The sequence below is a fragment of the Thunnus albacares genome, chromosome 2 (genome assembly GCF_914725855.1).
Source record: "Thunnus albacares chromosome 2, fThuAlb1.1, whole genome shotgun sequence".
NCBI classification, from domain to species: Eukaryota; Metazoa; Chordata; class Actinopteri; order Scombriformes; family Scombridae; genus Thunnus; species Thunnus albacares.
Genome location: NC_058107.1, coordinates 7,966,556 through 7,984,099, shown reverse-complemented (window position 1 = coordinate 7,984,099; position 17,544 = coordinate 7,966,556). Strand labels below are relative to the sequence as shown.

Below are 17,544 nucleotides of genomic sequence, written 5' to 3'. Positions count from 1 at the left end.
ACATCTACATCAATACTAATCACACAATCCTGAATATTGAATGATCTGAAAAGTATTTGGCAAAAAGTTAAATAGAAGATTTCTACTATTTGATATAATAAAGGGTTGGTTCACGCAAATTACAATTTTGTTGTTGTTGTTGTTATTTGTAATTTGGAGGGACTACAGCTGTATGGGGAAGGGGTTGTCGCTATCATGGTGATCATTTGAATTTAATGATATTAATTTAACTTTGATTCTCAGCAGATATTTTGACATGTCATGGCACAAAAGACACATAACCTTAATTAAGGCTATATTCTTAAGTATTCCAGTTACAGGACCCTGGTGTTGTGCAGGCTGGCTCACAGGCATTGCTAATGTCACTGGTTACACCTGTGCTTTTCTTTTGTTGACAACTCAAAATATCTGCTGTGAAAAGGTCTATAGGTTACACAGCAGAGATAGCGACAGATGCTTCAAACACTCAACACCTTCTCCAACTGGCAAAGAGTGATAGTTTTTATGTTGGTAATAAAACCTGACGACAAACACAGGAGCATTTAGGATGTGTGGAGTGGAGTTCAAGTCCACACTGCAAATTCCTCCTTACATTCTCTCACCATCTAGTTACCTATCTCGTCCAGTAGGCAGTGCTAGTTACCCACAGCATCAGATTTACACTCATTCTTGTCAACAGTAATATAACTCACAGCTGTTTCCATATGTCTTGTCTGCTCTCATTTTAAATAAATACTCATTTTTGCTATGTTGTTCTGGAAATCATTTTCTTAGTGTATTGTAGCTTTTTTGTTCCAATAAATTCACTCAGGAACTCATCTGCATCGTGCACCAAATGAGGTATTTAATTATGTTGATGTAATTTCTATTCATAAAAATTGCAAGACATTATCACATTTTCTAATTAATATTTAAATAAACCTTTATAAGGTCCACTAATAACCCACCAGGAGAAATATCCCTTAGTTTCCTTGTGAATTCTGAAGGTGAAGGCTTTGATATGATATTCTGAATAACATACAGGGTTTATTTAACTCTACTCTTCACATTAGACTGCAGACAAGTGGGTGGACTCTTCTGGAGCAGTGCATGTTCTAACAGTAAATAATAATTTTATCAGGTTAAAGTGAGGTTAAATGAAAACAATTCATATAATTATAGGAGCAAGATTCAAAATGGCTTCTGTTTTAAGCTACAATGTCATGCTGTTGTACACCTTCCACATTTTGGTAGGCCATCACTCTAAAAAAGATTTAGTTTAAACTCATTGCTGAAAAAGCAACCAAAATTGACAAAACATTTACACAGTGACAAAGTAAAGTCTAACCAGAGTCAGAGTGAACATCTTGACTGACACTTCAGATAATAATCTCTGTCCTAGTGATAACTGTCACAATGGTTCTGAGGGATTACTGTCTTGTATTACGTCCTATCGTACATCAGGAGAATATTCATATAATTTAAGTTTTACAGTTGTTGTAGAAACTCACCATGGAGACTAAAATGACGAGGGCAAACCACAAATTGTGGTGGCAGTGCTCTGCAGAGGTGAAAGAAATACTCAGATCCTTTACTTTGGTAAAAATAAAGGAAAAATACTCCATTAAGTGTAAAAGTCCTTCATTCAAGTAGTATCAGCAAGATGCACTAGAATATTAAAAGTAAAAGTACTTATTCTACAGAAAAATGTTGACTAATATATATCAGATTTGACATTAATAGATTGTTAGTACTGATGAATTGATGTGTAAACAGTGATTTTCTGCTGCAGCTGGTCAAGGTGGAGCTAGCTTAAACTACAATATACATAAAATAAAATATTACCCTCGTAAATATAGTGAAGTAGAAATCTAAAGTATAAGTAACTCAAAATTGAACTTAAGTATATCAGTAAATATACTTAATGAGCAACCACCACTGCTTTATAAAATCATCAAGCAGACTTGATGAAGCTGCTATCACTTGCCAACAAAGTGACATTTCATGGAGTACGCTGTCAGCATTTTCAAAGACACGCTCCGCTGTTCTCCCCAAGAAACACAGTCATTTAAAATCCGCCATCCAGTGACCTCATCAAAACAATCATCTTCTTGCTCTCGGAATAATTTCTCTCCTCCTGTTCACCCTCTGTATGCACAGTCCTCATTTGTGTAAGCGTGCATTACTTTTTAAATTAAGCTTTTTCAGCATGATGTATTAATTTGAATGGGGTGACAAGGTTACTGGGAAAGGCCCGTAGTGCTTTGTTGATGACAGCAGCGAACGTGAGGTCAAGAATATTTTCAGAACCGTAGAACTGATTGAGGCCATGAGATTAAGCACATTTTGAATGTGGATTCAGGGCCCTGACAGACAAAGCATCAGTCTCTGGAGGTGGAGATTGTGGATTTAAGTCCCACCTGGGTCCCCGCAGAGCCTGGATGGATGCTCTGTTGAGCCAGAACAGAGTGTTCCTATCTGGCATCTGAAAGTGTATGTGATTACAAACACTTTGCTGGATCTGCTGGCAAAAAAAAGAGTTGAACACAGAGACAAGGTCAAAGACTGAATTGAGACAATACTGTATGTCCTTACTAACTGAAGTGTGCTGGACCAGAACTTCTATCTGTCCCAGTGTCACTCTTCACTCCCAGCTGACCCAGCTTTTTAATACTCTGTTGAAGAGCTTCACAGAGACTTACTGCATATATTGAGAAAAAGAAAGTAAATTACAAAATGTGCTTTCCAATGATCATATCCTCTTCTGACATGATAACTGCCATTAATGCATATTTTTGAACGATGGATATTTCAAAATTATGTCAGGAAATCATAATTTTAAAAATCAAACTGAGGACAGATTTGCTATTTCTTAACTAATCATCTTGGTCAAACTGTCCTCAAACAAACAATCCTCTATATCCAATGTGAACAATAAGTTCCCTGATGCATCACTATCTTCCTTATTATATTTGAATCCTGTGTTTTAGCCTCGCCCTAGAGCCATAAATAAAATGCAATAAGAAAAAACTTTTAATAATGTTCCCTCACTTTCTCCCTTAGGTGTTTGTCTATGGCAGAGGAATATGTCATTGTCCCCCCGAGGTACTAAAAATATGACTCATGAGGATATTATTTTCTACCTGAGACTGATTTTCATAAGGGATATCAGCTAGAAGCTACTGTACTCTGCGAGGACAGGGCGCAGTACGTGACCGGGAGGTGGAACGTGGATTAAACCATTGGTTTTGATGGATACCTTTGCTCAGTGATAGCTAATGGTATAATTAATGGAGGAAATCATACAATGCTCATCTGCACATAACCTTGCCTCTAACACTGTGGTGTCAGCAGGGGGAGCACCTGGCACCAGTGTTGTAGCAGCACAGCAGCCTACTGTACTGTCTATGTGCCCTCTGACCAGAGGAATGAGTTCATTTAAATAGACTGAGAGCAAACTCATGCTTGATTAAGTTCAACCAAGTAAAATATCTGACAATTTATCTCTGCTCAGAATTACAGTCATTTTATCATTTTTTTAAAAAAAAATTGCAATTTCTTAGTCATATTTTGTTACAATCTGTAAGTATGATTGTATAGTCTTATATTGCATGTATGCATTCTTTTACATACATTTTTTCCTCTATGAAAATGAATGCACGTTATAAAAAAGTGATCAATGCAGCTGCACAGGCTGTGACCATCTGTACAAATGGATCCATAAATATCCAAATTATAGGAAAGATATAAACTTGAAATATTGAATATTATCAAGTGGGGACTTTATTTAAAGTCTAGGCTATTTATTTTTTTTTACTATCCATAATGTATTGTAGACATATGAAAAGAAAAAGAAAAAATACTACTGTAATAATTTAAATGTATGCATATACTTAAAATTACAATGTTATTAGGATAGACTTCACAGTAGATATAGAACAGATGACAAATAGTATTTCCTTTAAAATATTGAAAGAGTTTAATATGAGTTTTTTTTGTCAAAAAGAAAAAGACGTGTGGACTAAGTGACAGTGTGACAGGAATAACAGGATACAGTTGTTGTGGATAAAGTATTTGGACTCCCTCCTCTGCCACTGTAAGTGTATTGTCCCATGTGCTCCAACAATAAACACGCTTAAAAGTAGGCTTGGCTAAATTCCCCCCAACTCCACTGATCATCATCTCCTTCCCTTTTCCAGACGGTATTGATCAACCCGGGGCTTTACGTCAGTATTGATAACTTTGCAAAAGCAAAATCAAATGCAATTGTCCAGTTAATGTTGGGACGGTGGCACGGATACAGTTGCTCTTTACTTTTTCACAGACCCGGGCAGTTCGCCAAAAAAAAATATACATGTCGTCTACTTTTTTTTTCTTCTTACTTCTACAAAACATGTTTGTAGGCTTAATGTCAAACCTGTCGCTGGACTCCTGTTACTTTTTTCTAAAAGTGCGACCGGTGATGGTAAACGTTGTTTAACGAGGGGGAATCCAGCCCACATATTTATTGCAGCCGCTGAAAAAAATCTCCTCAATATCCCCCAAGATGGCCGCCGATGTAGGATCGATGTTTCAATATTGGAAGAAATTTGATCTACGGCGGCTTCAGGTTAGTGCTATTCTCACCTTTCTCGGCTTATTTTTCTAGCGGTATGTCTTACTACTGTACTATGGTGTGTGTTATCTCTTTTTGGGTGAATGTAAGGCGAAAAGCGAGCGGTGTTTGCATTGATAGTTATTAGAAATTGATCCCTGTTCTGCCTTTGTTCAGTTCAATCATTGATCAGCGGTGGAGCGACCGCGGAGCAGCACAGCCTCTGTGTTATGGCCACACCGACCGATCTGGGATCAGCACCGCGGACAGCACTGATGTTTACATGCAGGAGCTTTTCTGCTTTTTTACTCTTTATTGTCCGCGACACGCACCGCCGCACTTACATGTACGGAAACTTTTAATGCGCCCCTCAGTCTCTGTTCTTGGACGTAGACTGTAACTTTTTCACCCGGCTTAATGTTTTATGCGGTTTGTGTCGACGGCCGGTGCGTTGCTGCTGCATCTTTCAGTAGGCAATTCTTGAAATTTTAACATTTTTAATGTCCTGAAGGATTTGCATGTTGGGAAGTTTTTTTGTGTGTGTGTAATTTGGAAAGTTTATTTTGTGGACATTTGTCATCCGTGTTCGGACATTTTATGAGCAAATAATGTGTCGACTAGATACGTTATAGTCGTCGCTGATAGTGCAACATACATGTAACCAGTTTGTTGTTAAAAAGACGAGATTTCACGTCTTAAAGGCGCTGGACTGTTGTGTCGCTGGCACAAAAATGTCTCTAATTGATAAGCGTGGAGAATGTGGCAGGTGAGCAGTTTGTTTGTATCACATAATCCATAACATGCACATATATCCCGTTAAATAGCATGTCAAGCCCGTAGCCCATTAGCTTAACCCGCTGAGGTGAAAGTTGAATTTATAAACCACAAAGCTGACAGGCTATGCGTTTGTATTCCTGTAAGGAAACGTTAAAATAAGGTTGGGAAAGCTAACCCCCTTCCTCCTCCTCCTCCTCTCTCTCCTGAAGCCGCATAGGGCTGCTTGACCGGAGGGGGGGTGGGCTGTGTAATTGTATTCCCCGCTAATGTTTGTAAATCAGCCTCGGCCGGCGCAAGGGCACCGTCTCTGCCGTTTGACTGATGTTCTGTAACATGAGAAATGACAGGAGCATGGCAGTCCGGGTCCCTCGGAAAAGCCTACCGAGGAGGAGAAATCAGACCTGGTGGCGCTCGGTTGTCTTGTGTTGGTCGAGTGTTATTCCAGCTCCCAGCCGCTGGACCTCTCTCTCATCCAGGCTCGGATCCAGAGGGGCGAGGGGAGCTATTGTTGCTGCGGCTTCATGTAGCGTCCTCCCTGCAGCCTCTCATCCTGATTCACCCGGGCTCCGTAGGACCGTCTAACATTTATGATAGATGTATACATTCAGGATTTTTCAGCAAATGTGACTTGAATAGCCTAGGAGCTAAATCTGAACTGCCCCTGAAGGATGCCCAAGCCATTACCTAGTGTCATGAGCAGTGATGTGGTGATTTATATTTTTTTTTAAAAAAAAGGTAGGCTCCAGGCAGTGATCCTCATAAGGCATACAACCACTAATTTCAAGAAAAAATCATGATACCTGCAGAAAACTGTTAATTCATGCTTGTGTTCCCTTGAATGACCTTATCCCCATGTAAAATGAATTACTTTGATTCTACATGCTATGAAGTAGTAGTACCTAAACGTACTGCAGAAGGGTTATTGTCACCATGAAAATATTGATAAATAATTTCCACCTCCGCTGCATCTGTCATCTCAAGTTTTTGGATTATAATTCCATAGTATGCAGTCCATAAGTAAAGCAATTCAGACAGTCCCCTGGATAATGTGCAAACAGGTTCTTCTTGCAGAAAAACACATAAGATAAGATAGAACTTAATTAATCCTGAAGGAAATTTTTGTGCCAGAGATCACTCAAAACTGACAACAACATAAGAATTAAAACAATAGAGTAATAAATGTAAAGTGTATAAGGCGTATATGCTAACACCAGTGCCTAATAGAGTAACAATAAAAGTAAGATAAATTTAGTAAAATAAGTAAACTGAAATAGAAACATATTGCTCACAATATTGAAAAGCAATATTGCACATGATGCTGAAAAATGAATATTGCACATGATATTGATATTATTGTTCTCAGCTGTCCTTCCTGCAGAAGGGGGAGGAGTTATACAGTTTGATGGCCACTGGCAGAAAAGACCTCTTGTGGCGTTAAGTGGTGTACCTCGGTGGTCTCAGTGTACGGCTGAAGGTGCTCTGATATGACTCCAGTGTGGCGTGCAGGGGATGAGAGACATTGTCTACAATACTGAGTAGTTTCCTCAACATGTATACTCAGTATGGTTTCAGTTTTTAAAATTAATAGATATCAAATGGACCTGTAAGCTAAAGATTTAAATTGGCTTGAGTTTCAGCAACTATGCTGTTGTTTGACTTTTATGTCTAGTTTGTAAAAGTGCTGTTTTTTAATAATAATCATCAATTGACATGTGATACAGATGTGTTATAGCAAACTTGACACATGGATGTGTTGAGAATGATGTCTGTGTTTGGGAAAAAAAGGAATTAAATATTTTTGAAATTCTGTTTCTTTAACACCGACACGTTAAGATTTCACAGGTCTTGCATGGATTTGATCACATTATCTTATTGACAGCAACTCTGGTAAATATTCTTACAAGCCTCTAGTTGCAAACATGCCTGTAGCTTAAATGTGACATCCTCTGCTACATGTGTCACAAATCAATTAATTTACTTATTTATCGTTCAGTCATGGTTGGAGCCAGTTTGTGGCAATGTGAAATCATTACAGCTGTTTCACCATCAAGGTATTCTTGCTATATCTGAGGACATCTAAGAGCTATTTATTTCGGCAGTTCACACTGGAACATTTATTTTCTTATTACAAGTTATTATATGAGTAAACTGAGTGTGCAGTTTTTTGTATGTGTATGTGTGTGTGCATGCAGTAGATTTGTGCCTCCGAGTTGTACAGGATGAATAATTCACCTGCAGGCTGATGAAAAGAGGGCAGGGAAAGTGTGAAGCGCTGAGGTGGAGTGACCTTGGTTCCTGCTGGCTGCAGGTCACCCGGCCGTTGCTGTGGTAATCATTCACACCAGCCAGATGGCATTTCCGTGGGCGAGCATGAAAAGGACGGGTCAGGGTCTGTCCTGCCAGGTCCTGGCAGGCCTAAAAACAACTTGCGGCCAATACTGTACCTGGAGAGAGCGTTGAGCCTGAAGAAAGACTTTGAGAAGGTGTGGTCAAACCAGGAGGAAATGCACTTTGATTACAGTTGTTTAATCCTGTCAGCTGAAATTTACATGTATCACTAATTTATCACATCTATTATTAACTTGAATTGCCCTTTAAGCACTCTGAAAATAGGATTCACACATCAAAGCAGGCCATATAGACTTGTATTTGATTTTACTTTAGAAAACTTGGGCTCTGTGCCTCTACTACTGGTTACTTTAATCACTCTGTTGTTTTTAGCGATGTCGCAATGGTGCGCTCATACGGCGAAATAATGCCCCGCTTATTTGTTACCATTTCTTACCCTTGTTTCCACTCTCTCTTCTACGAATCTAAGAGGCATTGGGGTTTTAGATCAGGAACAAAAGCTTGTGATTGTACTACATTTAGCATGACTCAGTTGCTCTGGTGTCAGCTCTAATCCACACACAGAGACAACAGTATTGCCAAACAGTGAAATTGCTTTGCAGCCTGTGAGCCTGGCTGCCTCCGCTGCCAGCCTGCTCTGTGTGCTGTTTGCCAGTAGCTTCCCCCACACACACATACACACACAGACACACACACACACACACACACACACACACACACACACACACACACACACACACACCAACCCTGCAATCTCAAATTGGCTGTGAAAATCGGTCTCTGTCTCCCTTTCATTCATGCTTTAATATATTTGTTTACAGATATTGTTAATGTCACATGCATCAGTATAATCTCATTGTAGTGCAGAGTAAGTACGTCCAGAGCGCCTCAGATCTTGTATTATTTATCATAATGACTGTATCATTTCATTCACATGCTGTGATAAATATAAAAGGCTTTAAAGTTGACCTCCACAGTGGGTGCTATATGTGCTCATTATTTCATTTTTCAAGACTTGTCATATGTTGGCAGGTCTTTCAAATCGTCAGCAGATTAAGTACTGTGTTTAAATGTAAAAGCTGCCCCCATCATCATAATCAGCACTGGTTTGAGTCGTGCATGTCTTCTCCATATAAACATTCCTTAACATGCTTTCATTATCACCACTTCTCTGAATCGATGGGTGGGGCATGTCTGTCACGGTCCCCTATCCTTCGGGATGCCCCTCTTTTCCTTGACAGTGACAACAAAGAAAATAAGAAAGAGGGGAGCTTTTACAGGACTATCTGGGGCAAATTGAGATGTGAAATCCAGGAGGCATAACCCCGGTACATAAAACGCAGGGAACATTAGAGAGCGAGAGGAGTGAAACAGACTTCAGCATTAAGCTGTTTAACCTCTCTGTGTAGCATTAGTGGTAGAGACTTCAAAGCAGATGCTTCAGCGTTGGAAGCAGAATGACAAATGGGTTTAGAGAAAGCTACGGTGAGCATTCTCACATGAAGACTAGGCCTGTCATTAATGTCAGCTTAATCACTTTGACCTTCCTTCAAGTAGATTTCCATACCTATCCAATCATTTTTCCTTGCTTGTGCTCCTGTTTGCAGACTGCTGTATGTGCTGCTGTTTGATAAGCTCGGGTGTAATGATGTTACTGTCTATATCAGTGATTGTACACTTAAAATGTCCTGACAGCTGTAATATTAAAGGTTTGGTTCACACAAATTAAAAGGAAACATGTTTTCTCAGTTTTCTCCAGTGGTATGCAGCCACACAGATAGTTTTGGTTTTATTAATCTGGAGTTTGAGATATATGTCTCTCAGATTTCTACCTCTAGGACAGTACAATGGAGGTGGTAGATGCAATTCAGTTTGTGGTGCTCTTAGCATTGAAAAATCACATTAAAAAAATTCGATAAGATGAGATAAGATAAGATAAACCTTTATTAATCTCCAGAGAGAAATTCGGGTGTCACAGCAGCCACAACAATGAGAATGAGACACAGGAGAGGTAGAGTTAAGAGTAAGAGTCCAGAACCAAACCAAGATAATAAGAATAAAGAATAAAAATATAAAAAGTAAAACACTCAGCTGGCTCTAGATATCTGCACTGGATCTCTGAGTGAGTGAATATTTGTACAGTCTATCAATAAATATGTACATATGCACAGTCTATTAATAAATAGTTTATAAATGAACATATATGAATAAATATATGAGTGAACGAGTATGTAATGAGTATATGAGTCCATGTGCAAGTGTGCCAGAGTCTATGCAGGATTCAGTAGTTAAAAAGTCCAAAATAAGTAGCAGGCAGTGCAGGTCTTAAAGTTCTCATATGGGGGTCAGTCTTGGTTGTGGAGCCTGATGGCTAACGGCACAAAGGACTGGCCAAGGCGTTTTGTGGTGTGCCGAGGAAGGATGAGTCTGTGGCTGAACGTGCTCCTCATCTTCGCAAGCTCATCATAGAGGGGATAGGGGGGGTTCTCCAGCAAGCGTCCAGCTTCCTCATCCTCCTCTCTGCAACCAACTCCAGACAGACAGTCCAGCTTGCTCTATCCCTTCCTGTATAGGGCCTCAGTGTTGTCAATCCAGTCCAGTGTTCATGTGTACTCGTAGGAAATTGTAGGTGTGCACCACCTCCACCTCCTCCCCACAGATAGTGATTGGAGTTGGGGGCCTCTTCTTGCTCCGCCAGTGGTCCACCACCAGCTCCTTTGTCTTTCTGATGTCCTGGAAAGCTGCCTCCTCACCTGGCTAAGGCTGACTATGATGAATGCGCTGGGGTGCTCTGTCTGTAATCGCATGACAGTGGAGAATATGACGTCACATGCTTGTGCCACCGCAGCACTCGGCAGGATGTAAACAATAATAGCAATGGCGTGTGAGAATTCACGTGGCATGACATACAGATACAGATACGCTCCTTTACAGTTATATGTCCAGAGTTACAACATCTGGTGTTAACAAAGACAGCAAACCCTCCACCTTTCTTCTTACCACTCTGTTTATCCCTGTCGGCTCGCACCACTGTGAAGCTGCCTGGTTCCACTAAACACACTTCATGCGAATACACTGTTGTCCGTCGGCCAATCATGTTCATTGTTCTAGCTGGACTGTAAGTTAACATCTAACTGGATAAAGAAGACTATGAAAAACTATTTACATGTTAGTAAAGCAGCACACGCTTGCTTCGACAAAGAACTAAGCGCAGTAGAAAGTTAGAAGTCACAAAAAAGCCGTGAAAGAGAGAAAGAAAAACAGGCTGCCACTCGCAGCAGTGCAACAATTTGCAGAAGCAGTGTTGCTCTGGATAATTCATACCCCTGATCCAAGACCGTCATACTCACTGTTCTGCTTCGCTATCTCCCAGAACTCTGACATTTCAGTCACTCAGTGACTCATAAAATTTATTGAAGGAAAAATGTTAAATATGTCATTCACTGGACTCACTGGATGGTAGGCTATCTCTTTTAGCAACTTATAAGATGGGGTAAGACAGTTAGGTGGCTCCAAACTAACAAAAAACATGATCTATTCTGACCAAGACAGGTCTCCTCCTTTAGTTTATATAAACCATATAATATCAAAGATGGCGTTCGATTTCTTTTTCACTCACTGACAGGAATGCTGCTCAGCAGCAGTGCACTGCGTGCTGCCACTCATGGCTGGAAGCTGTATTACACTGCTGAATGAGATGGTAGTAAAACTCCGGTTTAGTAAAAAGAAATCCTGAGCCATCTTTTTAACAAAAAAGATGTTTCTTAGTTGGAGTAAATCATGTTTTTTTATTAGTTTATGCCTGCATTACATTTTCACACACCTTGTAGATTGCTAAGAAGATTACCTACCTTCCACCTAGTTTCCATTGTCAACATTATTCTTGTAACAAATTCTATGAGCCACTCAGTGACTGAAATGTCCAAGTTGCTGGAGGTAGCGATGCATAATCCTCTGTGTATGGTTTCCATTGGAACTAGTTTTTACAGAAAAGATGCTCGCTACAAAAACCTTTTGATAGCGTATTCTATGAATAATCCAAAGTAACAGGGACATTGTTTCTGGAAAGAGATATTGTGGTTGAATTGTTGCAGCACTGTGAACTCCACATACAAGATTCCATTCACCTCCATTTTATTGCGATGGAGATAGAAATCTCAGAGACTGGTAAGCAAATACAACCAAAGCTTTCTGCATGAATAAATACCACCAGAAGTACAGGAGCTAAGTGAAAAACATGTTTTCGTAATTTGGGTAAACTGTGGTTGGAGGCTACAACAGTTGGAATTTTTGTTATCATATGGATATACTGTATGATTTTCACAGTATTGATCATTAATTGTTTTGGCTAATGAGTCCTAAGAATTCCATCATTATCTTCTGCTCCACAACTGTCTGAATATTTCTATTATGAAAGGCTTGCTGTTTTAGTGTCTTCTCTCATGCCAAAAAGCAGTACCCCCAATGTTTCAGCAGGAACGCCCCCTTGGTAGTTGACAGTGCTTCATAGCAAGAGACGCCAGATTTTTCATAGCAGCACGTTCTCAGTTCTGCTGCCCCCAGGCTGGAGCAATTGCTTTGCAGGAGTAAATAACCAGCTTTAACAAAACTTCAGGGACACATTAGTCTGCTGGAGGACGGCTCCATGGCGGTACGGCAGCCTCTTCTTCCCTCACAGTGAGGCAGGCGGAAACATCAGGAGGGGAGAGGTAATAGCTCATCGGCATGGGTATAAAGCTGTGTCCTCTCTCCCTGCTGACAGACAGTCCCCTGCCCAGCAAGTCCATATTGAGCTGCGTTTCTCCACCACGGCCTTGGCTTTATTTGTTTTGACTGTCTGACGCCACTGCAGACGTATTGAGCACCAGTCCTTTCTTGTTCATTTTACCGGGCTTACAATGAATCCCTCTGCCCTCCCTCTCTTTCTCCGTCTCTCCATCTCTCTATCTAGCATACCTCAACTGAATTTGGCAGGGTTTCACTTGCTGTATTTAATTTCTCTATTGTCCATTTCGTCCTTCATGACTAAAGCACAAAAAGCATGCCTTTTTTCCCCTTCAAATGTGCAAGTGCCAGGCTTTTGTACGGTGTGTGTTCTAACATTGGTTGTCATGTAGCGTGGGTGTGCAGGGTGCTCCTGGGCCCGGCACACTCATGAGATCAATGCTTCACTAACCTTCTCCAGGTTGTCTTTGGGGATCTCAGCCGCTCTCATTATGTGCCATTGCTCGGAGTGTGTTTACCAGACTGGAGGAATAGTAGTCTTGTGCATGCCACCCATTTGTAAGGCCCATTTGTCCTCATTTAAGTGGGAAGAGAGAAGACCAGGGAAAGACGGCCTCTTGGTGGTCTTTTGAGTATTAAACCAGCATTTGTTATTACTAAGCAGATATGCTTTTATTTATCAAAATAATACAAAAGGTGTGTGATAGCAAAAGCAGATGGATCAGGCTTGTTGTGTTAGCCGGTCTTGTCTTTGTGCAGCTGCTACCCCCACACAGTTAATTACTCTCTTATTCATCCCCAACAATGGGAAGGGATAGAATAAATCTGAGCCGCACACTCTCGCTGCTTCACCAGGAAGGTGCAGACTGGGACCCTAAAGCGAGCGAGTGGCTTCAAGAGGTACAGTTTATCATTTTTAATGGAGAGGAACAGGAAGTGGAGACATGAAGCTGGGCTCTGTGATTTATACACTGCCTCAGTCGAGGGAGGAAAGAGCAAGTCTATCTCCCTGTCCACACCTCCGGTTTGCAGTCGCTCCTGCTCGAATCATAGCCCTTCCGCGTTCTCAGCTCCTCTTCAACACCACCAAAATACACTTACACTTTGTCTGAGCCTCTCCAGGGAAATAACACAGGAGATTTTGCCTACCTAACCTTTAGATTTTGGAGAAAATATTGCCCTCTTCATTTCTTATGCATTATTAATGGTAGCAATTATATATGTTAACACATGCAGTCTAATTGCTGGTATGTAGGAGGTACAGTATCATCCCAAAATCTGCCAGCACCTCTCCACTGCATCCTGCCTTTCAGTTTATCTGGTTTTGTTGTTCCCTGAAAAGCCCAGTGATGTCATGCCTCCATTGTCACCTGTTCATTTACTTTCGTAGCGGAGGGCATTGGGGTATTGATTAGGGTTTGCAACTGTGTTAGCAGCTCTGCCGGTGTGTAATATAGGCCTTGAGGCTATTCTGTCTTTTCGTTCAGTCTCATGAGTGCTTTCCAGACCTTGTAATCTTAATTAAATATGCAACTTCTGATCGCAACAGGGTCACTATTTTTGCATTTAAATGTGGTCACAGACTCCCCACCCCCCCAGCTGAGAGAAAAGGAGGAGTGTTCAGGCACTTTGAATCTTAATACAAAAAGGGAGAAAAGAACAAAGAACTGAATTGAGTCTCTCCTTTTTCAATCTCCCTTGTTAGCCTCCCGCTGCATTCCCCCTATAGTTTTTTTCCAGATGAATTTTATGATATTTTTCTCCCCTCCCCTCTCCATCTCTCCCTCTTTCTCGCTCTCTCACTCCTCGGCAGTTTTCCCCAGACAGGTTCCACAGTATTTTAGAGGGGATGGATTTAATTGCTCTGTGGGGATTGGTTGGCTGTGCCGGGCTCGGCTGTTTAATTAGTGTACCCTGCCGGGATTGGTTTAATGCTTCATGATCTTGAAATTGTCTGATTGTTCAGCCCTCTGGGGATTCTCCCTGCCTACGTAGGCCAGCAGGTTTAGCTAAACATTGCTCCAGGCTTCTGCTGTATGTGGCAGGAGGAAGAGTATGCCTAAGGAACTGAAATTTTGTTGGTGTGGGGAGGGGGGGGGGGTCAACTTCTATGACAAACCAGGGGACATGCATGTGAGGTGGACAGTCTTCTGGGTTCTCCCTAGTTGTGCAGACCTCCCTGGAATGTTTATCCTTATAATATTTCATCCCAGCTTGATGTGATATGGAAATGATCCAATTGACTATTAATGCAGTTCCAATATTTAGACTGTGATACAGTGTTTCTTTATGATAAGCAAGCATATGATTTTTTAGCTGCAGCCAAGCAAAATAATTTGCTATGCATGTGGTTCTCTGCTTGGCCCACACATTTTCCACATTTTCACTCAGGTTGTCTGAATGGATGTCCTGTATTTCTGATGGAGCTCCTCCCGCTGCACGTTTTCGCTGACCTGTTTTGAAGTGGGAGAACCTCTGCCCTGATGAGGCCACCAGGATGGTTTCGCGGGGATTTCTGAATTATGTGCTTGGTCACCTTGAGGAGGGGAGCTGTGGAGATTACATTTGTGTAAATGGGTGTGGGGCATGTCTCTGTCCCATCTGTAGCCTTCCATGGGACGCCCTTGGTTTCGTTCAATCATGGCAGCGATGTTGACCTCAACGGTAAATGTGCTTGGCATCACATCCCGGATAAGGTAAGAGCGTGTGTTGTAACGGTGCAGTCCAGTACAGATAGTACCTATTGAAGGCTAAACTCATTCCGCTTCATCAGACTTATCAAGCCCTCTCACTCAAAGAAGTCAACCTTGAAGTGCATAAATCTCCAGTGGATGATAATAAGAATACCTTCCTCTGCCTCTCTGCCTGGACTTTATAATGTGTTTGTCCTCACGGTGAATGATGACTGAGTGTTCTGGTGCAACAATGATTACTTTTTGTCTGAGAGCTTTCTCTATCAAGAATCCTCCAGGTAGATGCCATCCAGATCATGCATTCTGCTGTTGTTGACTGGATCATCTGTGCTGCACCCAGGGGGTCATTTTTTTCTTATGTGTTTACTATTGTGTTTACACCCTTAGAGACGCTGAGCGGATGCCCATGATCACCAAGGTGATAGAACACATTGCAACTGAGCTGCTCCCAAATGAGAGTCCCAGCCTGAGCTCCATCCCCTTTCTCTCTGGGGGAGATGCCCTGATTACTGAGTGACTTTGTGCTGGAGTTGAGGGCCCTCTCCAGCTGTTGGGATTGTTTGTGCTATGATGATAAGGGGTTGTGAGTAATCAGAGTTTGGTTGTGTAGACAATCTTTTAATCTCTCTATTATGAATGTTGTGCAGCTATGTCGGAACATTTTATCCATTTGTGATAAATGTTACTTACTGCACTTCCTTTTCATTTAGCATTAAATCATAGGTGGACTCCCAGAATATAACATCAGGTCTGGTCATATCAGTGGCTTTGGAGATATTCATTGTGTGCTGTTATTTTTTCGGAGGGAACCTCAGGTCAATTGCAGATCATAGCCAAAGTCAACAATGTTGGTCTTTCATAAATAAGCCGGAAGACTTAATATTGCACTGCTGGTTCTCCTTCAAAGATAAAAATATTATTGCATCCCAGCCCCATCCCCCACTGCCTTTTGGGCAGGGTGTGAGTCCAGCGTCCGTCTAGACGTGCGGCATCATTAACCTGCTGCGACCTCAGCCCCCTGATGAATTCACTCTCACATCCCCTGCAGCCCAGCGTTAGCAGCCCTCCTCCTGTCCACTGGGAACTGGGGCTCCTCTGGACTGGCCTTTAGAGCCACTAGCCTCTACTGGCAGGCATTAATAGGCCAAGTGGCCGGAGCCTCTCTCAGACTGCTGAATAATTCAGACCGTCTGGGCCGTGTCTAGTCCCGGGGTGCAGGGGGATGTGAACTGGGAAGCAGGGTGCAGGGGGCTGCATGGAGGTGCAAGGGGTTAATAACAGGTCTGCCTCTCTGTGTCAGCAGCTGCTCAACTCCCTCCACCCCCAACAAACGCACCCAACCCCACCCCACGTATGAAAGAATCCTATTCAGTTGATTAGATTTTTCAAAATGGATCAATTTTTAATCAGCGGAGCATCTGACTACGGTCAATACCATTGTCGCTGGGAAGACAGTTGCTGGACAGCCATCTTTATTTACAGGAATGTTTGTTTTTTACTGTATGCAGATGGAGAGGAAGGAATGAGCTTGCTCAGAGCACTGCACCACTGCAGTCTCTGGCCTTTCCTGGCAGGGCAGGGGTCTGGCCTCTTCATGCATGTCTGCAACAACGACATCACCACCACCAAGGCCACTGTAAATCCATTGCTTTCTGATAATGTCCTTTGGAAGATCAGCTGTAAATATTTATTCACATCAGAGCAGAGAGGTGGATTAGTCTGATGTCTTGTGCGAATGTGGGTTTGTCCAAAGAGACTTCTTTTACCCATTTGCATCGGCATACGTAGTGAGTAGGAGTGAGGATCCAACAAACTAGCTGTAATACTGCCATCAAAATTTCATTGGGCTGCAGGGAGACCCTAACATGTTGAATAATGAGGAGCCCATAAACTTAATGTCCAGAACCTCTCCACAACTGCTGACGACGTCTAGTTATGACTGGATACGTAGGCAGAGTTATGAGGCGATAATCCGTCTTTAGAGTGCTCTTCATTTTCACACATCTGGTTCTTAAACACCCAACTCCCAAAAGTTCTTGTTGAATCACTTTAAAGAACCTTCAGTATGTAAAGATCAGAGTGAAGAACTGTGGACAGTGTTATTAATCTTTAGTTTCCAGGTGACATTATAAAATATAAATACTTTTCCATCAGTAATGGACAATATGGAGGACCACTTGAAACAGTAACATGTCACATTGTATTCATAGGTGATGGTGTCACATTCCTCTTTTTTATCTTTATTCATAAAGTCTTAACTTTGTATATTTCAATATAAATGACATATAATAATTTAGCATCCATTACAAATCAAATAGGTACGTAAAAAAGAAAAAAAAACTCTCTTTCTCTCTTTCAGTAATATGCATATAAAACAAACAAAACAGTCAAATGTTTCAGTAAACAAAGTCACATGGTGTGATATGG

The 17,544-nt window shown here is 41.4% G+C and overlaps 1 protein-coding gene across 2 annotated transcripts in view; it reads left to right on the top strand.

Annotated features, from left to right (window-relative positions):
• Nucleotides 1-4,129: 4,129 nt before the first annotated feature.
• Nucleotides 4,130-17,544, top strand: part of cux2b (cut-like homeobox 2b) — an 88,164-nt gene continuing 74,749 nt past the window's right edge. The window contains exon 1 of one of the 2 annotated variants that reach the window (XM_044364313.1): nucleotides 4,130-4,588. In XM_044364313.1, the coding sequence (XP_044220248.1) occupies nucleotides 4,526-4,588 (63 nt within the window). In that variant the 5' untranslated portion in view covers nucleotides 4,130-4,525. Of the gene's footprint in view, nucleotides 4,589-4,960; nucleotides 5,043-17,544 lie in introns of those variants that run through there. The other variant, XM_044364322.1, reaches the window with a different exon arrangement.